Source organism: Dreissena polymorpha, chromosome 9 (genome assembly GCF_020536995.1).
Source record: "Dreissena polymorpha isolate Duluth1 chromosome 9, UMN_Dpol_1.0, whole genome shotgun sequence".
NCBI lineage: Eukaryota > Metazoa > Mollusca > Bivalvia > Myida > Dreissenidae > Dreissena > Dreissena polymorpha.
In genome coordinates, this window is record NC_068363.1 from 15,848,096 (window position 1) to 15,874,996 (window position 26,901).

At 35.4% G+C, this 26,901-nt stretch overlaps 1 protein-coding gene and 1 long non-coding RNA gene across 3 annotated transcripts; both read right to left on the reverse strand.

The window, feature by feature from the left end:
- Nucleotides 1-316: 316 nt before the first annotated feature.
- On the reverse strand, nucleotides 317-26,287 carry LOC127843926 (probable D-lactate dehydrogenase, mitochondrial). 2 transcript variants are annotated; one of them, XM_052373828.1, is made up of 12 exons: nucleotides 26,126-26,287; nucleotides 24,072-24,196; nucleotides 21,947-22,088; nucleotides 21,389-21,530; nucleotides 20,368-20,527; nucleotides 13,698-13,803; nucleotides 10,381-10,474; nucleotides 8,428-8,556; nucleotides 5,560-5,687; nucleotides 4,510-4,600; nucleotides 3,139-3,250; nucleotides 317-2,035 (listed from the first exon to the last, which is right to left on the reverse strand). In XM_052373828.1, the coding sequence occupies exons 1-12, from the start codon at nucleotides 26,210-26,212 to the stop codon at nucleotides 1,867-1,869; spliced, it is 1,485 nt and encodes a 494-aa protein (XP_052229788.1). In that variant the 5' UTR covers nucleotides 26,213-26,287; the 3' UTR covers nucleotides 317-1,866. The 2 variants fall into 2 exon arrangements, with proteins under 2 accessions (XP_052229788.1, XP_052229787.1); XM_052373827.1 differs by lacking the exon at nucleotides 3,139-3,250 and adding an exon at nucleotides 3,617-3,728 and having other exon boundaries at nucleotides 318-2,035.
- LOC127843929 (uncharacterized) lies at nucleotides 17,885-20,354 on the reverse strand. The gene is made up of 2 exons (XR_008032453.1): nucleotides 19,895-20,354; nucleotides 17,885-18,049 (listed from the first exon to the last, which is right to left on the reverse strand). It is a non-coding gene; the product is annotated as an uncharacterized LOC127843929 (long non-coding RNA).
- Nucleotides 26,288-26,901: the final 614 nt, after the last annotated feature.

Consider the following 26,901-nt stretch of genomic DNA (forward strand, 5'->3'; position numbering starts at 1 on the left):
GTACCCATTACTGGTCATGAATGTTGTAAGACGCCTGGCAACCACTGACATGAAGATCTTGCCCTCCACATTCAACAATGATATTGTCCGGAACTGTCCAATATCCTTGGAAACCTCCTCCTTTGGGACGAAGATGCCTTCTGCTCGCTGCCACTCCACAGGTACATCTCCTTTACGCCAGACCACCTTCAATAGTTTCCACAACCGTCTCAGCAGTTTTGGGCATGACTTGTAAACCTTGTAAGGTATTCCATTTGGGCCTGGTGCTGACTTGGATCTAGCCTTCTTGATTATATCTTGAACCTCCTTGAGGGTTGGTTCTCCCTCAGTAAATGCAACAATGGGCATGGGTACTGGGGCTATGCGCTCATGTCCCTCCATCCGTATATGTCTCGCCTGATCAGAGTGCGTGTTCTTCAGATGCTCTTCAACCTCCTCTTTAGAACAATTCAGCTGTCCCGCTTTCTTCTCTTCAAGGATTAACTTGCTAAAACCATAGGGATTGGAAAGAAATCGTGATCTTTGTCTGGCCTTCTCCCTTCTGGCTTTCCATATCCTTTCCGCTTTCCTCAGGTCTTGAAGTCTGCGTCTGGTGTGGTCTCGTAGTTCCTGTAGACCAATTTTCTCTAGCTCTGATGCCTGTCTGTACTGGTTCCCCAAGTTGCGAAGGTCCAACCAACAGACAGGGCAAAAACAGTATGTCCCCCACTACTATAGTGGGGGACATAAAAAGCAAAAACCTTAACAAAGTAAGACAACAAACTCGACAATTTAAATGACTTTGGTAATATTCAAGTGTGTTATAGTTTGAAGTATACTGGTATGTAATTTCCCAAGTATGGGGAAATTTCCACTTTCGTGATGTTTGTCCTGCTGTCCTGACATAAGAGAATTAATTCCTGCATTCACTCTTAAAATACATTTGCAAAAAATTGCTTTTTTGGCTCCATGTGGGGAAAACTTCACATCACTTAACCCCTCACACCTGCTTATTTCAACTTCCAATTGCTGTTGTTTACACCTTAGCAGTAATACAAAGCTATTGGTTCACACTCTCATTCTACACATATGAATGTGGAAGCTAAGGCCCCTACCAATAGACCTATTATTACTATTACATGGTTTCAAAAAAAAGCCGACTGCTTTTGTGTTTCCTGGCTGAATGTTATCAACATCTTAAGTGTCAAACCAAAGCACATGAAAAGTAGCATACACAATAACTTATTTAATAAAGAACAGACATTTGTGTTTCTTTTTCGTGCACACAAAATTACCTTCTCTTTGACTGCATTTAAAAAAAAATATGACACTGTTTTCAATCTTAATTTAAAATTTGCTTGTCGATTAACTAAGAACAGTGACTGATTCTGTCACATAGGTTGATGTGTTGATGAATGTTGCTCATGTCTTCATAAGATGTTCATGAAAATTGGGAAGATTTGTGTTTATATTCATTTCTTTAACACATACAATATTATGTGATAAAAGTTGATTTAAAAACTTAGTCATCTTTAAGCATGATTTACAGAAATAAAAGAAATGCTGATTTCAGGTTTCCCACTGTTCACTATACAATATATATCATTTTGACCAGAAAACAAATTGCCATGTATTATGATCTCTCCAATTATTAATCAATAAACTTCTTTTCAACCTTTTCAGCAACATAAAGAGTCCATTCTGAATAATACTGTTAGTTTTCAGAATGTCAAGAATGCACATAATATTTAATGATCGCAGTATGAATCTGACCTTTGAAGCTATGGACAAGGGTCTTTAATTATTTCAATCAAGTCTGTTTGTTATTTGAATGCCCAAACTACATTGCCAAATAATTATTACAACATGCCACCAAATGTCTGTCGTCTAGAAGAACACCTTGCCAGGGTTCATGATACCCTTGGGGTCAAGGGTGTCTTTCAGTTGCCTCATCACGGCCAGCCCCTCTGCCCCTATTTCCTGCACCAGGAGGTCCCGTTTGCCAATTCCAATGCCATGTTCCCCTGTGCATGTACCATTCAGCTCCAAGGCAATCCTGCATTTAACACAGATGGGTCAGCTTTGATATATATTATCCATAGGAGAAACAAATATATATTTTTTCTCTTTTTTGTTCTGTTTTGTTTGTGTATTTACATATGATCATGTGTGCCTTAAAAGACTCCTTAAAAATAATAGAAATCAATCTGTCCTAATGACAAACAAGGGTCTTAATACAAGAGGTCACTCACCATATGCACATATATACTGTTATGAAAGTAATGTGATGTTTGTGTAACAACAGTGGTTTTTATCTAGGTTTTTTATTCTATATGACACAGATTTAATAAATTCTGAGACAGTATTAAAACATATAAAAATGTTTACAATAAAAAATTAAAAACTCAAAGAAACCCCGATGGTGGGGCCAACTAAGTAGAGAACCACCATATCATGTCGCACACCAAGTATTAAACACCATACCCTTGCGGTTTCCGAGAATAAGATTTTAAGTTATTTACTATATTAATCTATATCAATCATGTGATGCCTAGGGTGTAGTTTGTTTTGACCACACAGGCATGATTTGAATAAACTTACTAGAGAACAAGTGTAAAATGTTATACACCAAATATTACACCCCTCACCCTTGCAGTTTAAGAGTAGAAGATTTTAGGAGGAAAGTTTCGTTGCATTCTGCCATGCAGTTGAGGAGAATATGTTGTTTCCAAAACGGTTCAATGATGTTTTTTACACATAGAAGAAGACGGACATCATGGTAACGCAATAGATTACCATAAGCAAAAAGAATAACAGCCATTGATAGTATATTACATATGTAAGTGCTTAACAAAATGCAACTCCTTTTTAAACATTTTCTATAAAATTGTCACATTAAATTGAATATTTTAAATGAAAAAAAGAAACATTGCTACATGTAATCAACATCAAAAGGACCCTACCAATAATTGTGATTAATATTCATTATTCTTAACCTACATGTATTTAATAATCTCTTGGGCACTTCTTTGTAACAAAAATATTCAAGACAAAAAAGTGCTATTTTGATTGTTCATGCATTAAACTTTGGCTGAATTTATAAACAGTGTAACAATTCCGAGGAAAATCCAAAATACAATTTAAAAAAATGTGACTCACAGAGCAATTTGTTCAGCCAATCTTTTAACAGTTTCCAGTTCTTGCTTATTGTAAGGATCAAGTGTGAACAAGGAATGAAAGTTCCCATCCCCAACATGCCCCAATAGAAAGCCTGAAATGGAACTGAAAGATCAGCCAACAAGCTTGCAATGGAGTCAGGCTACACATAACCAATAAACTGTTGTGTGTTTAGCTATACATGATGGCTTCATTTGCAACTCAGTCAGATTATTCAAAATTGGAACTTAAATATGAATTTAAAAGTGTGAAATAAGGCATTTCATAATTTGTTTCAAACATTTGCAGTGTTTTTGTGTGTTCTTGATCAATTCTTCCATTTGTACCCAGTTATGTCTGGATACATCTTCAAATAGACATTTTATTAGAACACCAGCCTAAGAATACATTATATTCCAATTCTATAAATGGCAGAATTGTAAATGACCATCTCAATATCACACTTAATAATATCACTTACAATGACATTTTGTGAGAGACATCATGAACTTTTTTCAATGTCTCGTGATCATCATAATGTACAGGGAAAAATACATGGAAGTTACCATCTCCAACATGGCCCACCATAGGACCTGTTTGGGAAAAACAATATGGGGTTTCTATGTAAACAAATAGAAGAAAAGGCTATTAATCTACAACAAGAGCACCGCATAACAAGTGCCACGCTCGGCACGGTGCAGTTTTGAATAAATGAAAGCTTGTCAGATTTTTTTTTTGATTTTTTTAAAGGTCACAGTGACCTTGACCTATGACCTAGTGACCCAAAAATGGGTGTGGCGTGTAGAACTAACGCATTAAGGTGCATCTACATATAAAATTTCAAAGTTGTAGGTTGAAGAAATTTGTTTTAGAGCCAATGTTCAAAACCTTAACAAAATGTTAAGGTTTTAGCACGACGTGGTCATCGAATGGCGGACGACACGACGAGCTGGCTATGACAATACCTCAGGTTTTTTCCGAAAACACCAAGCTAAAAAGACAAAGCAGGCATGACCTTAAATCATAATATCAAAGAAAGAGCACAATTAGATTAGGTCCATGTCAATATTTTAATATTTGTTATAATCAAGCCTTTTTATCTTTAGTCTGATGCATATGAAGGATTCAATTAAACAAGAAAAAGCATGATTTTCAAACCTAAATATTAGACTCTGTTTCTAATATAACTCTGTTATGTAATAATTAGGCATATATTATATCGGTTTTCATAATGGTTTTCAATATAGTATGTACATAAAAGTTGCAGAATGTGAAAACATGTATGATTCATAGTGTTGTAAACATGAAGCTTTCAAAAAGGTTTATGAGCCTGTGTGTAATGGAAACAATGAAAGCCAACAATCGATTATTTACCAATAATCCCTGCTTCTGTAATCATTTGTTTAGTTCTAACAACAACCTGAGGCAAGTTTGAAATTGGCACACAGACATCAGTTGAATAGGGCTGAAACAAAAAGAAAATGTATACATTTTGCTGATTCTAGTTATGAATGAGAATGGCTTGGACATACTAACTTCAAAAACAAAGACAAAACGATATTTACCAACACCGATTAACAATTTGGAACAAATAGAAAGTAAATATGGATTGAAGCATATTCACTACACACAAGTCTTGCATGAAAATTTGCATGCTGGATATAAAGCTGCAGTAATTTAATATACATTGTGAATACAGACACATGAAGAGACCTCTGCCATTATGGTGGATTCTTGTTGTTAATTACCAAAAATAAAGCATACAAGACAAAATAGATCCCAAATAATTGAGTCCTCTACCAATTGGGTGAAAATCCTTTGAGACAAAAATGTGCTTTGCCTTTTTAAGGTAGTACAACTGTAATCATTTCTCGCGTTTTTTTTTGTAAGATCGGTTTACATCGGATAATGTCGGTAAATATAGTAACTGAAGTCATGAGATGCCCATTTTGTTCGGATTATTATTTAAGTACAAAGTATAAATCTTAAATAAAAACATGTTTTATATTATTCAATAATAGATTGTATCACTGATATACATACTATAGTAGTACAATATATTACAACGTCAAAATAGATTTTTCTTTAAAACATTGTGTAAAAAATGAACGGTAAGTAATATATTTTCGTGACAGCATAAAACTTAATGAGTAGCATTGTATTATAATGAAATCCAAAGTCTATTTTATAGCATATGTATACCAAGACTCAAGACAATATTTTGCATAATTTTGTGTAATTCTATATAAAGAAACACTCACATGACATAGGACATGTGCAGAAATGAAGGGTTGCATAATTATCTTTTTACTTGCAATATAAATACCAAGTTTCATAATCATATGCCATCAGGATATACGTGTTAATAAAATGATATAGAATGATACAATATTCATCAGTCCGCCAGTCAGAAATATCCCATACTTTTGACCCTGGTTTGAGTGCCATGCAGGCCCAGAGGATCTCGTGTCTGGCCTTCCACAGGTGGTTACGCTCGTCCACGTCAGTGGCCCAGCGGAACTCTGACCCACCATTCATCTTCACCAGCTCAGCTAAAACAAAATTCATTATTGAGCGTCAGTCTGGGAAAACTGGGTTTAATGCATGTGCATTAAAAGTCGTCCCATATTAGCCTGTGAAGTCTGCACAGGCTTATCAGCTCAAACTTGATATTTGTTTAGAAATGACTTCCTTTAAACAAAAAATTCCATAAAAGCTTGAATTGAGGTACCTGATAAGCCTGTGCGGCTAGCACAGGCTTATTGAGACAACACTTAACACATATGCATTAAGCCCAGTTTTACCAGAATGCAGCTCTATGAATAATACTTGTGCAAAATCTAACTACACAACTTAAACTTCAAAAAACTAATGAAGCATAGCAAACATTAAAAAAATGCATTTTGTTTCTTTTCAGTTATCACTTTTACAAAGAAACAAGAGCTGTCACCATAGGATGACTTATGCCCCCTAAAACGCTTGGTAGAAGTTATGAGTTTTTTCGAAACCTAAACGCAGACCCTAAGTTCAAGGTCAAGGTCACAGGGGTCAAAATGTGTGTGCGTATGGAAAGGCCTTGTCCATATACACATCTATGCCAAATATGAAATTGCTATCTGAAGCGACATAGAAGTTATGAGCATTTTTCGAAATCTAAACACAAAGTATGACGGACAGATGGACGGACGGTCCGATCACTATATGCCCTCCTTCGGGGGCATAAAAATGTCTTAGAATATGAAAATAAATCAGAAAGCCACATAAACTAGAGAGCGAACACCATGCTTTATCCTTGAAATGCACTAAGTCACCCTGTGACCTAGTTTTTTACCCGGCATGACCCATATTCGAACTTGACCTAGATATTGTTTTGATACAACTTCTGACCAAGTTTGGTAAAGATCAGGTGAAAACTACTTCAATTATAGAGCGGACACCATGCTAAATCCTTGAAATGCACTAAGTGACCCCATGACCTAGTTTTTGACCCGGCATGACCAATATTCGAACTTGACCTAGATGTTGTCTAGATACAACTTCTGACCAAGTTTGGTAAAGATCGGATGAAAACTATTTGAATTAGAGGGCGGACACGAAAAGTGTGACAGACTGACAGACAGACTGACGGACAGTGTGAAAACTATATACCCCCTTTTTTTCGAAAGGGGGCATAACAAATGTTGACTCTACAATTTTGTGTTCTTGTTTATAGAGCTTGAATGGCTAGCAATTGTACCGGTTATAAGAGCTTGTGAGTGGAAGCGTAATAAGGAAAGCAATTAACTACAAATTTAACAATATAAAGAATGATTATCTACATTTTATTGCATATTTTAAGCAATCAGTGGCATTCCTAGAGGTGGACTGATTGACAGTTTACCAGGCATAAAAAGGGTGGATTATGCTTCAAGAAACTTGCAAATACCAAAAAAACAGCATGTCCCCATTTAATTTATCAATTTAATTTTAATGCCTCCATCCATATTTAAGTTATTGAGCAGAAAACAGTTTTAAGTGACAGTTATCTTGACCTTGATCAAACTGGTCCAAATGCAATCCCAAGATAGGTCTGCATGAACCCGTTACCACTTAAATACGTATTTTGACGCATGTCTAGTCCCATAGAAAGTTACATTTAATGAAAGATCTTTCTTACTAAATTCAAGTTTTAAAGGGATCATTTTCAATTCTTAGATACTGATGAGCAGCAAACAGCATAAAACCTGGACAGACTGCAAATTACTCTGATACATATAGGATATGGCACAAGTTGTCAATTCATACCATATTTTATTAAACTAGTTCAGGAATTTTGTTAGTAAGCGAGCCTTTGGCGAGCTTACTAACGAATCTCCTGGACGAGTGTCAGATAAGACAACGAGTGTCAGATCTGATTTATCACATGCTTTTAAATGAGCAAATTAAATAAATATTTACGCAAACATAATGATTAATCTCGAATGTTGTTTATATTTCGTGACGTCATATTACGTTGCAACGTCATTTCAGCAAAATAACAAAATGCGATTGGTCAATAAACGAAAACTAAGCCAATGAAAAAGCTTTAAAATGTTGTATTACACACATGTAATATAAAAAATTATGTAATGGTTGTATTACATGGGAGACAGGGTATAGCATGTCATAAAATTAATTTACCTACACACATTTTCAAAAACATAGACCTTAACTAACCTTGACGCAACTAGCCCCAAAAGAACTCACATGATAGGTGTGCACAGCTATTACCTATGCACACAATTTCAGTACAATACCTTAATCCAAACAAAAGTTATCCAGTACACTTTTTTTTAAAGTAAATATGACCTTGACCTTGACACAACTGTCCCCAAAAGCATTACTAAATTATGTCTTCATGTTAGCTACCTACATAAAAATTTCAATTGAATATCTCCATCTTTATTCAAAAGATTGTGAAGACACTGTTTTTCTAATTTACCTTACAGTAATCTTGCCTTTGACCCAACAAGCCCAAAATACAATTTAATCCTTGGTCTGCATGAAAGATAGCAGCTACTTGTCATGTAGACCCAGCCTTGAATTGTATTTAGCTAATCTTCATTGGTCAATGCACACTCAATAATTAAGTTTACTATATGCAAAGTTTCATCAACATTAGACAATTATTTACTGCAGCCCAACAATTTGATGCAGCCAACACACCCACTCACCACGCTTGAATCTAATAAACAGGATTTTCAAATTAATTGTAAACCTTGTGAAAACAGAATTCAATAATGATTTTCATATTCATTATTAATGATAACCCACCAACAACTTTGGTCTGATTCTCGAGTCCTGCCTCCGCTCCATGGAACTCGAAGAACAGCGATGGAGCTACCTTGAGATCAAGATGGCTGAACTTGTTGCACGCATCGATGGAAACCTCGTCTAGAAACTCTGATAGACATGGCACTCCATTTATAAAATTGAAAACCCAAAGCAGTATGTGAATACTTGCATTTTCATTCAATTTAATATGTGAATATTTGTGTCAATTTGTGTGTTTGGTGTACTTTGAATTTTCAAGTAAAGAAAACAAACTTCATGTTTGTGTTTAAGCTAAACATTTTTTAGAAATATTATGTCAATAAATACCCAGCAAGTTGATTAAAAAAATGCATTCCAGAGATCAGGCCAATCTTTACAAGGGCTTGTTAAAAGCATATTTATACTCAAAATCAACGAATATTTCCTACAATATTTTGAAAAATAAAGTAAACACAAAAGTCATAAAAAAGTTCCTTTTAGTAATAGCCAATATTTAAACGCTAGATGTGGTTTGGTAACATAGATTTAAATTAATACAAAATGCTCGTTTTCATTTTTTGTGTCACAATAAATTCCATGTGAATTTCCGGCTACGATATCCAAACATTTACGAGTGAACACGAATTGTAACACGCCAAATAACAAATCTCTGGGCCTTGTGGTAGTAATTGTGCTATATGAGTTTATATAATCATGTGTCTTGAAAGATGTGACAAAAATAAATGTACTTTTGACGATGCTGCTTCAGCGAAGCAGCTTGTCTAAGTTATCATGCCATGAAAAAATTCTTCACAATGGCAACTTATGTAAAAGACCAAGCCAGTCGGATTGAGATAGCTAAATTTTCTCAATAGCATACCTCGCTGAATATCATTGATAAAGGTAAAGGCAGCTTAGTTCCCATCCTCTTTCAAATTGATGGAGAGGTTCAGGACAGGAACCAGACACTAAACTGCCAGGTGGCACTTCAAACGCTGTGACGCCTGGATAACCCCAAATGTAGTTATTTTTAAATTTGATTGAGAATGTAAAATGCCTCCCAGTTTTGCTGAATGGGTAAAGTTCCCCACGGGTACTTCTTCCCTGTTCCCCTAAATTATTTTCGTACCGTACCCTTTTTTTTTCGTACCCAAATTATTTTTCGTTCCCAATTTTTTTTCTTTTTTTTTTTTTTCGTACCCAATTTTTTTTTCGTACCCAAATTTTTTCGTACCCAATGTTTATTTTCCTACCCCAATTTTTTATTATAATAATTTTTTCCTCCCAAAATTTTTGTACCCACATAAACAATTCTGGTGATGTAGATAAACTTAAATTGGTTAAATATCCATCCTCTTCAAAAGCATCGTCACACCATGAGTTCTGTCAGTACTTTTATTTTTGTAGATGACTACTATAGCATGTTACATACAAAATATAAAACATGCGAGTCTTGTGCTTTAAAGAAGTTTATTTTTTAATAGTTCCTATCATTGAATGTCCGAGTTGAAAATGGGCTGTAAATTTGTATAATTTTTTAATAGGATAATATAAAACTGCACAAGCACAACTTCATACCATAAGGATCAATGCCAGCAAGTTTGGATGTTGTATATTGAAACATTTAGGATGATACTTGCAGAAAAAATTGGTGCCTATGAATATGATTAGAATAAATATTCATAATGATTGGAAAACGAGTAATCTATATATAGTATTCATATACTTTTCTGTAAGTTGACCTAGTTTTTTATCCCACATGACTTAGTTTCAAACTCAGCGGATTTATTAGAGGAACAGATGTTCTGACTAATCTATATGATAAATGAAGCGTCTTAAGTGTTCATAGGGGAAATTTAATGACAAAACATTGCATGACCAACAATAGGTAATCACAAAAGCTCACAATAAGATGGTGGCTATGAAATTCAACAATGATTTTGACATGAAAATTTCACAGAAGCAAACTCGCACCTATTCTAGCCATAGGGATACCACACTGGAGAACCTGTACAGTGGTGTCAACGGCCGACTGGACATCGGGGAAATGGCAGGTGGCTGATATCGTCTGCAATTAAGTGAGGCGTGTTGTGGGAAAGCAATGCTTAACCCTTTCCCACTCAGAAGCAAAGTGAAAATGGCTATGTGCAAACAGCTTAAAACCAGAACACCCAGCGAGTAACTTGCAGTCTGTTGAGGTTTAAAGCTGTTCGCTGCTAATCAGTAACTAAGGGTTAGAAATAAAGCCTTTAAAACTCGAATCTAGAGAGAAAGGTCTTTAATTATATTTTTATAATTTAACTTTCTGAGGAACAACAAATGCCTCAAAATACGTATCTAAGTGGTAAAGGGTTAATGCATCTTTGTAAGCATTCTTCTACATGTATATCAGGGGCAATACGTTCAGCTATTATTTCTTTTTCTTTTTCAGGGAGATCTTTTTTTATCATAAATGCACACAAGACAGAATACAAACCTAACGCCCACAAGTATTAAATTGCTAAACATATTAAATAAATTGGTTTATACTCAACAAAACTCTCAGAGTATTGCTATACTTTTTCTATGGCAATTATTAAAACCATGTGTATTTACCCCAAAATAAACAAGAGCACCGCCTTGCGGATGCAGACCGTTCATCTATTTTCTTTTTAAAGGTGAAGGGACTCTCAATTTCAAACACAAAGGAGGGAAGGCTGGAGTTAAGAGGGGTGTATAGTGTGGGGGTGTGGACATTTATTACATTATCTTCCAAAAATGCAAAAAAAAAATGCAAAAAAAAATTCGGGGGTGGGGGGGAGGGGATTCTTGGGTGCGATGGTTGGACGGTATTTCAAAAATAAAATAATAAAAATAAATATTTGTGTTTTTTAACCATTTCAACAAAAATCAAATTGGGGGGATGGGGGGGGGGGTAAAGTGTGAGGGTGTGGTGGTCATTTGTGAGATGATCTAAAAAAAAAATAAAATAGGGGGGGAAGGGAGGATTCGGGGGGAGGGGGGGGAGGGGGAGGGCACGGGGGTTGGTTTGGGTGGAGTCTATTGTGGTATGTCAGGTAAGAGTAGTTTTGTCAAAGTATTAATCAAATCTAATCATAAATAAAGAAGTTATGGCAATTTAAGCAAAATTTTATAATTTGACCTTGAGAGTCAAGGGCATTCAAAGGTCAAGGTAAAATACAACTTGCCAGGTACAGTAACCTCATGATAGCATGAAAGTATTTGAAGTTTTAAAGCAATAGCCTTGATACTTTATACGTAAAGTAGTTCGAAACACAAAATTTAACCATATATTCAAAGTTACTAAGTCAAAAAAGGGCCATAATTCCGTAAAAATGACAACCAGAGTTATGCAACTTGTCCTTTTACTGAACCCTTATGATAGTTTGCGAGTGTTGCAAGTATGAAAGCAATATCTATGATTCTTTAGGTGAAAAGTGGACCAAAACACAAAACTTATTTTATTTTTCCATTTTCAAAGTATAAAGGGCCCATAATTCCGTCCAAATGCCAGTCAGAGTTACATAACTTTGCCTGCACAGTCCCCTTATGATAGTTAATAAGTGTTGCAAGTTTGAAAGCAATAGCTTTGATAATGTAGGAATAAAGTGGACCTAAACACAAAACTTAACCAAATTTTCCATTTTCTAAGTTTAAAAAGGGCACATAATTCTGTCAAAATGCATGCTAGAGTTATCTATCTTTGCCTGCCTAGTCCCCTCATGATAGTAAGTAAGTGTACCAAGTTTGAATGCAATAGCATTGATACTTTCTGAGAAAAGTGGACCTAAACGCAAAACTTAACCAGACGCCGACGCCAAGGTGATGACAATAGCTCATAATTAAAAAAAAAAATAGATGAGCTAAAAATTATTCATTTATTTTCAAGTTCCAGATATTTTAATGTTCTAATTTTATGTTCTAATACTGTAAAACCATCATCATTCCTGTGTCAAAAAATTTCTTGGATTTTAAAGTTCCAACAAAGAGCAAATTTAAGTTTCTAACTAATAATAGATTGGTTAGTGTTTTTTTTTTATAAAAGCTGAATTTGCATCTTCTAATGAAGAGTTTTTTAGGACGAATATCTTCACAAACACAATATAAAATGTAGTTGAAATGTATTGTCACTCATTTATAACTGGCTTTATTTTTCATAACATGAGTAAATTGTTCATGTTTTTATTGAGGGTCAACTGTTTAATTAATACTTTGTAGTCATACCCCATCTCACAAGGGCACTTATTTTTGAATTGACATAGGTTATGGGTTACACTTTCCATGATGTTGCATCTTAATGATTGACTTGCACAAAATTATTCGATGCAACTCATTTGTTGTAATTTTTTATAAAAAATTGCCTATCAATGAATTAAAATGCCCACACAACTGTGATTTCTAGAAAAGTATACAAAATTTATGCCAATAAATATTTACAAGACTTGTTCACATATTGTTGCAATGACATTTTTCCCATTTTTTTGTCACAGATCCAACAAAATAAAAGAATACAAAAAATATGGGAGCAAAATACTAATGACACAGAGTCATACAATCAATACAGCTCTGTTAATGAATAATAATCATCTGAAATTGAAGATATTAGAAAGCGTTACAAAACATTTGAAAAAAAATGAATTAATTCGGTTTTGTTTTTTTCTAATTATGTTACAACATGAGGATCACTTATATCGTTATTAAATGTCTGTGAGTATAAAAGAGTCTTCATTTTGTGTGACGAGCGATTAAGCAATAACCATTAAATCTAGAGGACAATGGTTCTAGCCTGATGGAGACTTTTTTATTCTTTTAAAAATCTTTTTATGTCATAATAATGGAGCTTTACAATCCATTAATAAAATCTTGAAATTTAAAGCTTTTACTGACACACTTTATAAAATGCCCCAATAATTATATGAAAACGTCCCTTTAAGGGTTTTACCTTACATCAGTTATAAGGTTACAATCTGTTGCTAATATATTCCTTTTGTTGCTGTAAACAATATAATAGTAAACAACATAATCATATAAATAATATATTAACCTTTGTAACGGTAATTGCAGCATAGAAAATGTGTAGCCAGTGCCATTTGCACAAGCTAATCTGGGATGAAACTTTCTGCCTCAACTGGATTTTCATTTAAAAGAGACTTCCTTTAAACGAAAACTTCCATGAAAGCAGTAAGTGTCATCTATTATAAGCTTGTGCAGACTGCACAGGCAAATCTGGGAGGACACTTTAAGCACAGGTTAACCTGTTTTTTCCAGAGCGAAGCTCATAAACAACTCACTGCTTCTGGTATCCCTTGGAGTCGCAGTGTAGCCTTGGTGATAATACCTAGAGTTCCTTCTGAACCCACAAATAGGTTGGTCAAATTGTATCCTGCAGAAGTTTTCCTCGATAAAAAAGAAGAAATTGTTATGTTTTTTTTTTCAATAAAATAAAAGAAAACGCTCACATTACAATAATAATTTTTAATAACTTTTATATGGATAATATTGGGCTGATACCCAATTTTAAAAATGTTCATTTTGTGATAGTGATTTATTAAAAACAAGAGGGCCTGAAAGGCCCAAAGTCGCTCACCTGAGATAAAAAGAAATGACCTGTTCTTTGCAGCCCAAGATATCAATGGAACAAATGTTCTAACCAAGTTTCATGAAGAATGAACAACAAATGGCCCCCACTGGCCCCCCATGCGGCCATGATTTTTTAAAAGACCTGAACCATTTTTGAACTCTTCCAAGATATGTCCAAATTTCATGAAGATTGGGCAAAAAATGTGTCTTCTAGACTGTTCACATGTTTTCACTATATACTGAAGCGTTTCACCCGTCATGCCGGCTATCAAATTAAAATGAAGTCAATAATTTAAATTATTATTTATTTATCACATACTGTAATGGGGAAAGCTACTGGGGCTCATCTGAGCCTAGCTTGAGGCACAGGAAAAATCAACAACAATGTGACTAAACTATTTTTATTCTTTCCAAACATTCATCATTTATACTTATGCAATAATGCAAACAATAAAAACAACTCATATAGAAATACAGTTAATAAACTTTCAAAAGTTAATCATAGTTAAAACAAGGTTTCGAAAACAAATATACACTATCATGTCTAAACTTGGTCAACAGTTTGTGTTCAGTATGAGGCAAATGCCTGAATAAAGCACTAGGATAAACAAACACCAGTGATCACTTTAATTGAATTCACTCACAAACTTCACTTTCACTAAACAAATAATTAAGAACTCACTATCTAGAGTCCGTGGTTAATCACAACACTCTAAGTCACTTTAATTAAAAGACTAGCTGAGATTTGTCATTTAATGAATTCACTATTTTCACTCATCACTTATTAAAAACACGTACTTGTTGTTGCATATATTCACTAAGTCATGTTCTTTATCAAATCACTATCTCAATATTTTCACTTAGAGAAAAAAACTAAGTCACTTTGCCTTAGTTATAACTTAGTTAATAATCCCACTTAGTTAAAAGAACTAAACTAACTCCACTAACTTAACATTCCCAGTTAGTGAAACCCAGTAAATCACTAATTCAATGGGAAAGGCCAAAAATGTGCTAGTGCCCTGATTCGGAGGTGTAGCTGGCAAGGTAAACATCCAATCAAATGAGAGCACAGCTATCCTTAGTATCAAGGTAAAGATAAGCACTGGTCAGAAGAGATGCAGCACTGACCACTGATGTTAGCTATCTGTATCCACACTTACAGAGAGTTTAAAGCATTTATTTCATTTCTTAAGAATTATCATACAATGAAAATATACCTGATCTATCATGAATGAATGAAGTTATTAAGTATCATTAATGAATTTAAAAGTTATTAAAAATTGCAATTTATAGAATCATTATTGTAAGAATAAAAACAAAGTAAACAATTACAAGGCAGGCGTTATAATACATAATTATAAAGAAAACTGCCCCACGCCATGGCGGCCATGTTTTTCCACAGATCACGACCATTTTCAAACTCGTCCGAGACATCCACATAACTAATGTTTTGATTTCATGATGATTAGGCAAGAAATGTGACTTCTAGAGTGTTCACAAGCTTTTTTACTGCAGTGGAACCCCTCAAAACCGGACATCCCCAGGACCAAGAGGAAATTCCGGTTTAGAGAAGATTCCGGTTTAGAGGGGACATTGTCTATTTTACTTCCAGAAGCTCAATTACATAGCTGATATGGAAAAAAACACTTTCAGCAAAAATTAATAGTTTATTTACATATAACATTTATTGATACTACATCACATAAGAACAACACGTCACTTAATCTATTGATTCGAAAGCAATATCATTCACAACATATAACAAACAGTGCAACCTGAAAACAAACAATTTTACATATGCATTTTTTAGGTGAATTTAGTTCCTTTTTACACTGAAAAACATCTTCCAACGACACAGCCACCCATTAGACGCTTTTAAGTCACTAATTCCTAGTTCCTTAGCAAAGCTCCGTGCCTTTTCCTGTATGATCGGACCAGAGATCAGCAATGACTTAGCCCTTACAATACAGAACCAGTCCCATACAAGTTCGTTGATGATTCTAAATTTCATTTCATTGTTAAACCGACTTTTGTTTGGTGAAGAGTTTTCCCAATGAGATATGTACGCAGACTATTTTCGCACAATATCCCCGATCGTCGACTTTTCTACCCTATATTTCTCTGACAGAATCTTGAGTGTAGGTTTAGGGAACATCTCTGATTCTTTTATCAATTTGATTTTGTCTTCTAGAGACAATTCCACGCGCCTTCGCTTAGAAGGAGGTTTGGACATTTTTTTGTCTTAGTTATCTTAATTACCAATTCGAAAATCTTAATGAATAACTTAATGCAACTGCTTCAAGAACTCTGCGAATCACCATTTTATATGACACTAAATAAGAATTTGTAATAAACTACACAAAATATAATAGCATTAAGATTATTAAAATTTAATACGGCTTCCTTCATCAACAACACACACTAAAGAACTCTATGTTTGTTATCAGTAATTATAATCAGTATTATCACCTCTATTGATCGATATATACATCACAGGGCAAGTATCTTTAAATTGGTTTGCGTGCGTAAACTGGCCCTGAGCAGTTTAGAGGGGTACAATTAAGTATGGAATGACCCAATTTTGGTCCAAAGAATGACCGGTATTCGGAATTGAGGGGATTCCGGTCTCGAGGAGATATTTTACGCATGGTAATATAGGGAAAAAAATGGGACCGGACAATTTGTCCGGTTAAGAGAGAATTCCGGTATAAAGAGGATCCGGTTTAGAGGGTTTCCACTGTATATAAATATAAGGAAAAAGACCCGCCCCCCCCTAGCGACCTTGTTTTTTTACCGATCCAAACCATTTTCGAACTCAACTGTCGTATCCAGGAAACAAATGTTCTGACCAAATTTCATGAAGATTGGACCAAAAATGTGACTTTTAGAGTGTTTTCATGTTTTCACTATATACATAAGGAGAAAACTGACCCGCTCCCTGGCGACCATGTTTTTTCACCGATCTGGACCATTTTCCAACTCGTCCGAGCTATCAATAAAACCAATGTTTTTACCAAGTTTCATGATGATTGGGCAAAAATTCTGACTTCTAAAGTGTTCACAAGGTTTCTCTATAGCCATATAAGGAATTCTGCCCCCCCCCTGGCGGCCATGTTTTTCAAGGGGCCGGAACCATTTTTGAACTCAACCAACATATCATTTAGACAAACATTTTGACAAAGTAACATGAAGATTGGTCATCAAATGTCTTCTACAGTGTTCACAAGGTTTTTCTTTTTTTTGACCTAGTTTTTGACCCAGCATGACCCAGTTTCGAACTCAGTTGAGGAATCAATGTGACAACTGTTCTGACCAAGTTTCATGAAGATCAGACAATAAATGTGGCCTCTAGAGTGTTCACAAGGCAAAATGTTGACGACGGATGACGCACGACGGACAAAAGGCGATCACAATAGCTCACCATGAGCACGTTGTGCTTAGGTGAGCTAAAAATGTTGTATTGTAAAGTTAAAAAAGAGTTAACTAATTACATAAATATTAGCATGACCTAGTGTGAGCATAACTGTTTAAATTTAATAGATTGTAGTTAAACTACGCATCTAGTCAAAGCCAAGAACAGTAAACTAAGAGTATCTTATGCAAAAACTTATGCAACCACCTGTAAGTGTTCAATAAACCTAAATTATCTGGTTGATTATTTCATAAATTATTCAATATTTTGAGAAAGCATTTATGAGACAAGAGGGCCTGAAAGGCGCAAAGTTGCTCACCTGAGATAACAAGATATTATTGGGACAAATCTTCTGACCAAGTTTCATGAAGATCGGAAAATAAATGTGGCCTCTAGTGTTAACAAGGTTTTACTATAGCCATATAAGGAAAAATGCCCTGCCCCCTGGCAGCCATGTTTTTTAAACCAACCGGCTTCATTTTTGAACTCTTCCAAGATATTATTGGTATGAATCTTCTGACCAAGTTTTATGAAGATCGGACTGTAAATGTGGCCTCTAGAGTGTTAACAAGATTTTACTAAAGCCATATAAGGAAAATTGCCCCGCCCCTTGGAAGCCATGTTTTTCAAGCAAACATAATTATTTTCAAACTGATCCAAGATATTATTGAGACCAATCTTCTGACCAAATTTCACGAAGACTGATAATAAATGTTGTCTCTAGAGTGTTAACAAGGTTTAACTATAGCCATATAAGGAAATATGCCCCGCCCCCTGGTGGCCATGTTTTTAAAGCAACCAAAACCATTTTCGAACTCATCCAAGATATCATTGGGACAAATCTTCTGACCAAGTTTCATGATGATCGGAAAATAAATGTTGACTCTAGAGTGTTAACAAGGTTTTACTATAGCCATATAAGGAAAAATGCCCCGCCACCGTGGTGACCATGTTTTTCAACCAACCTACATCATTTTTTAACTCGTCCAAGATATTACTGGGATGAATCTTCTGACCAAGTTTCATGAAGATCGGACTATAAATGTGGCCTCTAGAGTGTTACAGTTTCTGTTATCAAGATTTTACTATAGCCATATATAGCCATATAAGGAAAAATGCCTGGCCCCATGGCAGCCATGTTTTTCAATCAAACGTAACCATTTTTGAACTCGTCCAAGATATCATTGGGACAAATCTTCTGACCAAATTTCATGAAGATAGGACAATAAATGTGGCCTCTAGAGTGTTAACAAGGTTTTACTAAAGCCATATAAGGAAAAATGCCCCGCCCCTTGGCGGCCATGTTTTTCAACCAATCGGCATCATTTTCGAACTCGTCCAAGATATTATTGGGATAAATCTTCTGATCATGTTTCATGAAGATCAGACAATAAATGTGGCCTCTAGAGTGTTAACAAGATTTTATTATAGCCATATATCAGGGGTGGCGAAATCTAAAAAAAACTATACTTGTCCACGGACAACCATTCAGGAAATTTAACTTGTCCGTTGCTGAACTACACTTGTCCGTTAATGTTTATATAAATTATAAACGCATTTATTGATTAATGTAAAACAATGTGGAATATACCAAAATGAGTATGATTTGCTAGTTTTGTTTATAGTTGTATTTCAATAGTACATTCATTATAGCAGTATATTATAAACAATATAAAGACTTTCTAAAACTTTTAATCTTGCAAAGCTAGTGTTATTAAAACATGTGTTGAACGTAAGTACATCGTAATCTTAACAAATTAAACTAGTCCAATATGTGGACCTCATCAGACTGAGGCTCCGCTACTGGTAGCAATTTGATTTTCATAAACTGACAACCATTGAAAATCTTTGAGCCAAGTTTCTTGAAAAGTTCTGGTGCGTTTACTTAAATCATATTTTTTATCATAATCTTTCTTAGTTTGTTTTGGGAGGTGGACTGCTCAAAGCTTCGAGTTTCTGCTCCGTTGTTGAAGATTTAAAAAAACTAAATGTTCCAGTTTTACCATTAAAGTCGTCTTAAATAACAAGGTAGACCGTGTTTAATGATCTTACTTTGATACTTTTTATTTCCGTCTGATTGTAAAAATAAAGAAACCAGTCTGTACACTGTCTAACAGTCGGGCCGAATGTTTAAAATGCGGCATGCTCCTGGTCTCTTATAGAATAAGGGAGATCACTGCGCAGGAGAGTGCCCGTATTTTAGCTTGATTGCTCCGCAAATAGCACTGACAATGTAATTGCATGTCAACATCCGGTTTGGAAAAACTTAATTACGGCTTTAATACAATGTATTTTTTTGTATACCTGGACCCGACTTTTAAAAAACTTGTTGTCCACGGACAACTTAATTGAAAAAAATCAGTTGCCCAGACAAGCAAATGTACGACTCGGGAAACTCGGACATTTGATTTCGCCACCCCTGTATATAGCCATATAAGGAAAAATGCCCCGCCCCTTGGCAGCCATGTTTTTCAAGCAAACGTAACCATTTTCGACCTCATCAAAGATATCATTGAGACCAATCTTCTGACCAAATTTCATGAAGATTGGACAATAAATGTGCCCTCTAGAGAGTTAACAAGGCAAATGTTGACGCCGCACACCGCACAACGGACAACAGACAAAAGGCGATCACAAAAGCTCACCATGAGGACATTGTGCTCAGGTGAGCTAAAAAGATGTGAATCCCATAACTGTGTATTACAATCTTGAGAATACAGACTCGTTCTGCAATAACTGAGCTCAATAAATGTGCCTAAAATGTCGTCCCAGATAAACCTGTGATGTCCACACAGGTTTATCAGGGACAATGCTTTCTGCCAAAACCGGATTTCATTTAGAAAATACTTCTTTAAAATAAAAACACCATTAAACAAGGAAACTGCACAGGCTTATCTGGGACGACACTTTATGCACATGCATTAAACCCAATTGTCCTAAGACAAGGTTCATATAGATCAGGAGCTCACTTTGTCCTCCTGCCGGCCCCTGCAGTGTTGATAACTCGACCATCTGCTAGCACCACCTCCAGGTTCATGACATTCTCCCTCATCGTACCATAACGTACCGCATTCGTACCTGAGGCACTTGTGGCACACATACCGCATAGGCTGGCATCCGCCCCAGGATCTGTGGATTAAACTTTATACTTATTATATACATTTTTAAGGGTATTCTTTCCTTGGACTTATATATGGCATTTGATTTTGAATGGGGGAACAAGGGGATGATAAAGTATCGCCATAAGTAAGGGAAAGAATAAATCAAGATGCAAAATTTTTGGAGAATGGATATTGATTTTAGAGAAATTGTATTTGGTGTGTGTTTTATAAGGTAAATCATCAAAGTAATTTTCTTTTTTTACATCTGCATTTTTTTATCAAAACATATTGCATAAACTAAACATAACTTACAGAAATTTATGTCCATGCAATACAAGAACATAAACCTGTAGCATAATGTAGAACAATATGTCCAGAGGAATTTTAATGTACTTGCTACCATGATTAACCTTTTCTTACAAACAGTCCAAATGTAAAAAAAAACAAACAAACTTACACTGAAATACAAAACAAGAGGGCCATGATGGCCCTGAATCGCTCACCTGACTAACCAAATACAATCCTATTCCAGTTTTCATCAAGATAAACATTCTGACCAAATTTCATAAATATTGGATGAAAACTGTGACCTCTATTGTCTACACAAGGTTTTTCTATTATTTGACCTAGTGACCTAGTTTTTGACCCAAGATGACCCAAATACAATTCCAACCCAGATTTCATCAAGATAAACATTCTGACCAAATTTCATAAAGATTGGATGAAAACTGTGACCTCTACTAAATTGTTGACGGACGCACACACGCACGCACACACAACGGACGCCGGACATCACACGGTCACATAAGCTCACCATGTGCTTCGTGACAGGTGAGCTAAAAAACTTTAAAATCAAAGGAACATCAAGATATTCCAGTTAAACAGAGACCTATAGGGAACCAGAGGCCTGTATCTCGCAGGTAGTTGTTCAGCTGTACACGCGTGACCCCACTTTCCACAGAACAATCAAAGTCCTCAGCATTCACTGACAAAATATTCTTCATCTTTGACACATCCAGGCACAGACCTCCCTGTAACCAACACAAAGAATGTGCTTGTGGACTGACTTGTTCACAGCAAAGTTGTGAGCGTTTTTGTTGTATCTTACTGAAGTATGATCAAGGTAAGAATATGAAAGTGGTAGGACGCACATAACATCATATTTACATTGGCGACATACACGAAAAAATATAAGAATGAAATTTAAATGTGTATGTATTTGTACCTAAATGGTGTGTGGAAATATAAGGCTATGGAACTACTTTCTAATGGCTAGAACTTCCTAATTATGAATCTTGTATCATAACTTATCAATGATCCATAATCAAACTAGCTAAAGTGAAAGTTCTGCAAGATAGCACCCATTTGAATTCACACATAGATTGATGTTGTCATATCTGGTCTGCAATTGTGAACACTTGAGCAACATAAAGGTAATGTGGCATACCTGCACAGCATTGACCCCTCCCTCCAAGCCTGTCCCACTGCCGAAGGGTATCAAAGGCACGCCATGGTAGTTACACAGTCTGGCCACCTGACTCACGTGATCCACACTCTCAGCAAACGCCACAATGTCTGGGGGCTCAGTGCTACAACAAAATGTCTGGGATCTCAGTTCTACAACACAATTTACAGGAGCTCAGTGCCACAACACAATGCCTGGGGGGTTTCTGTGCTACAGCAAAATATCTGGGGGCTCAGTGCTACAAAACAATGTATGGGGGCTCAGTGCTACAACACAATGTATGGAGGCTCAGTTCTACAATACAATGTCTGGGGAGCTGAGTGCTACAACACAATGTCTATGGCTGAGTGCTACAACAAATTGTCAGGCCTAGTGGGGGCTGAGTGCTACAACACAATGTCTATGGCTGAGTGCTACAACACATTGTCTATGGCTGAGTGCTACAACACAATGTCTATGGCTGAGTGCTACAACAAATTGTCAGTCCTAGTGGGGGCTGAGTGCTACAACACAGTGTCTATGGCTCAGTGCTACAACAAATTGTCAGGCCTAGTGGGGGCTGAGTGCTACAACACAATGTCTATGGCTCAGTGCTACAACAAATTGTCAGGCCTAGTGGGGGCTGAGTGCTACAACACAATGTATGAGGCTCAGTGCTTCAACACATTGTCTGGGGGTTCAGTGCTACAAACCATGCAATGTGTCATAGTGCATAATCAATCATGCCATTTTTCACAAAACCAACATCTTAAGAATCTTATTTGTTCAACCTGTTTAGTTTGGCTGGTCAAACATTACCACTATTAGTAAACATTACCCTGTCCTATATATCAGTTTAAGAGGATTCCGGTTTTGAGGGGACGTAATTTATTTGATTGTGACTGTCTGATGAATCTTAGAACAGATAATAATTTAAAAACACACAAGAACACCTTAGAGACTTACAGGATCTATAATTCATTTATCCTATATATTTTCAACATTTTTGTTTTAAAAACAATAACTGTGTCAATTTATCATTAAATAACATATTTTACAATTTTCAATAATTTATTTTGCATGCACACTGTATTTCTCTTTGAATGCAAACATTTTACTGTAGATAATTTTTCGTTTAGTTGAAAGAAACTTTGTCAGTTTGATTGTCGATTCATACCTTACTAGCTAGACACAAATAGGAAACTAACATGTTTTTATAATCAAAATTTTGTGGCAATCATATATTTAAGGTAAGGTAGTAAATTTACTGCTTTTATTGCAAATTTGTTTTTTACAGCATTGATCAATTCCATACTTAGGCAGCGAAAAGTTGTAACAACTTGATACAAAGAAGAACACAACATCATGTTATTTGCCAAATAAATATAATACCTCTTAGCCTTGGTGTTTTTTTTGAGGGAAGATCTTAAAATATAACCACAAAATTCTAAATAAATTATGTGACACTAAGGTCTCAACATTATGAATTCTGAGCAATGATTTGAACAAACTTTTAAGAAGACCACTACACAATGTTACACTACATATAATCAACTTCTGCCCATTGCAGTTCTTAAGATTTTAAATGTTTTATAAAAAATGCATAAAAGTCTATATAATTATGTGACCACTGGGCATTGCCAGTTTTTAACCAAGAGGCATGATTTGAACTAACTTGGTAGAGGACCACCATACAATGTTACATAACAAATACCAAACCTCTGGGCTTTGCGGTACTAGAGGAAATGTCTTACGTTATGTATTATGCAAGTCTATAAACCATGAGCACTATGCCATATTAAACACCAAATATTTAACACCTTACCCTTGAGGTTTCAAAGCAGATTTTTAAAGTTTTAATTTGTAACATCTATTTTCAGCATTGGTGACCTTGAAATACAGGGACCAGAATAATTAGAATAAATTTGAAAGAACATAAACCAAGAATCATTTGTATGATGTTGGGTTAAAATATGCACAGCTGTTAAGGAGATGTTGTTTAAACATAAAAGTTCAAAGAAGTGCTAAATATGTCCATAGGCTATGATTATACCAAAGGCCAAACACAGGTCAACATTAACAAATATTTTACATCCACCCCCCTTCCCATTTTCATTTCTTATTTTACCTGTGATAACTCTCATCGTGGCCATGCTGTTGCCTCACAGCATCTGCAGTGGACACATTTGACTTTCCTACAATGGCTTGGACATCTTGCACAAAGGAACTGGTCACTTTGGGAGACACTGCAACCTAAATTAAAATAATAATTGGCAAATAACAAGATCTTTCATACTGTTTCTTTAATTATATTGGTTTTAACATTTTCCAATTCAGATGGTAGACAAATGAGCCCAGTCATGCAAAAATGGGTCTTATGACATTTGAGACAAACTTTGCTCCATATCAGCCGGTGCAAACCTGTAGTTCGGTCAAAATGCTATAAAGTCATGCTTAAGTGGACAGGTAAGCTCCTGACCAGACTGCACATATGGCATCAAACCATTTTGCAATTTAAGGTTTCACAAAAAAATAGGTGGGGGGAGGGTATAGTATTTTCTAGGCCAATGGTAAATGATTTGCGATTCCCATGCGTTTGTTAAGTTAAACTTAACATGATCTAATAACTGGTAATTGTTAAGAGGTTAACAGTTTACCATTCATCACTAAGATTCAGAAATAACTGTGTTTTTTTTTTTTTAAATGAGCAACAAGATTGTGAATTTAGAATATAGATCTTTTTAATGTGTGTATTGTTACACACATCTTTAAAATAACAAGAGATGTGTTGGTTAGAAACACAATTCCCCCTAATGCGCCGCTTTAAAAAAAAATAAATTGACTTTTGACCTTGAAGGATGACCTTGATTTAGACCTTTCACCACTCAAAATAGGCAGCTCCATGAGATACACATGCATGCCAAATTTAAGTTGCTATGTTCAAAATGGCAAAAGTTAATAAGAAGTTTAAAGTTTTGGTTAAAGTTTTGGGACACACACACACACACAGACACATACAATGACAGACAGGCCAAAAACAATATACACCCGATCTTTCGATCCAGAGGCACAAAAATAAGGGGATTATAATATTTTTTTCAACAGGGTTTTTTTGTGTTAAAAAAAAAACAACGCCATGTTAAAGGGGCCTTTTCACAGATTTTGGCATTTTTTAACTTATTCATTAAATGCTTTATATTGATAAATGTAAACATTGGATCATAAAAGCTCCAGTAAAAAATCAAGAATAAAATTTAAAAAAGGAAAAGAACATTGCCCGGAGCAGGTTTCGAACCAGTGACCCCTGGAGTCCTGCCAGAGTCCTGAAGTAAAAACGCTTTAGCCTACTGAGCTATTCCGCCGAGTACACATACTTGACGTATTTTATACCTTATATAAGCAATCTTCGTAGTTTCACAAAATTTAACGACAAAAACAGAACTCTCCAAATTATTCAATCGTTTAGCGTTGCAACGCTTTAAAATTTTTAGGTTTTAAAATCGTCAAAAGATGCATATAATGGCTATATTAGACCATGGTAAATGTTCAGTATTACTGTTTCTTCACAAATATCATAACTAAAACGAAAATTTGCGAATCTGAAACAACTTTTTTCAATTTTGTCAATTTACCAAAGCGTGAAAAGATCCCTTTAAGGGTCATGTTATCTCACACAAACAATGTTTTAAGGGAATCTGGCTGTGTTATATGGGTTAATATAAATATGATAAATCTCTGGACAACAGGTGTTATCTTGCTTTATTGATAATTATTATAATTATTGTCTAAACCTTAGGCTAAATACACAAGACCCTACGGATGTAGGATGTTCATATGTTTATTCACAACCGCTAACAGCAATACAAGCATACAGAGTATTGCCTGCTTCTATCGGCATCATAACTTATTAACATGTAAATGTCTTTATTTGTCCTGGAATTTTTTTATTCGGACTTCAAAAATATAGTGTCAATGGCAAGATGCTAATTATTTGTAACACTTAGTGTGGATTCTGATTTGATGACCCTCAAACTCTCACCTTAGTTCAGGGTACACCAATTGTCAAAGAACTAATATGTTGACCTAGTTTTTGACCTCACGTAAAAAAAGAGTGAACAGGTGACCTAAAAATAGCTTAGAAATGTTAGCTGGCAATACACTTTCAAATTCTGAGCTTATTACCTTCGACTGGCATCTATAGGAAAATGGAAATTGCGGAACACATTTTAGAAGACGCGTAAGTCTTCCGAAAGCAAGCTGACAATTCATTGTTTCAAAATGCAGGGGAAATTTAGCAGTGACAATAAGTCTTTTGCAGCTGTTTACAATTTTGTATGAATTAACCCAACGTGATTATGGGGAGGTATAAAACCCGGAACTATCCGGAAATCTTTATGGTAAAACCCGGATCCGATATAAATGGTTATAACTTCATTATTATTCGTCCGATATTAATTATAATGGTACCGTTGTAAAGAAGATCCTCTACAGATTCTAACCATATCAAAATATTTTATGGCAGGGTCGTAGTCGGCCTGTAAATCGCGGACAAAGTCGGCCTGTTTTAACGTTTTTTTTTACACACGCAAATGCCGAAAAGAAAACCCGGATCCGATATAAATGGTTATAACTTCATTATTATTCGTCCGATATTAATTATAATGGTACCGTTGTAAAGAAGATCCTCTACAGATTCTAACCATATCAAAATATTTTATGGCAGGGTCGTAGTCGGCCTGTAAATCGCGGACAAAGTCGGCCTGTTTTAACGTTTTTTTTTACACACGCAAATGCCGAAAAGAAAACCCGGATCCGATATAAATGGTTATAACTTCATTATTATTCGTCCGATATTAATTATAATGGTACCGTTGTAAAGAAGATCCTCTACAGATTCTAACCATATCAAAATATTTTATGGCAGGGTCGTAGTCGGCCTGTAAATCGCGGACAAAGTC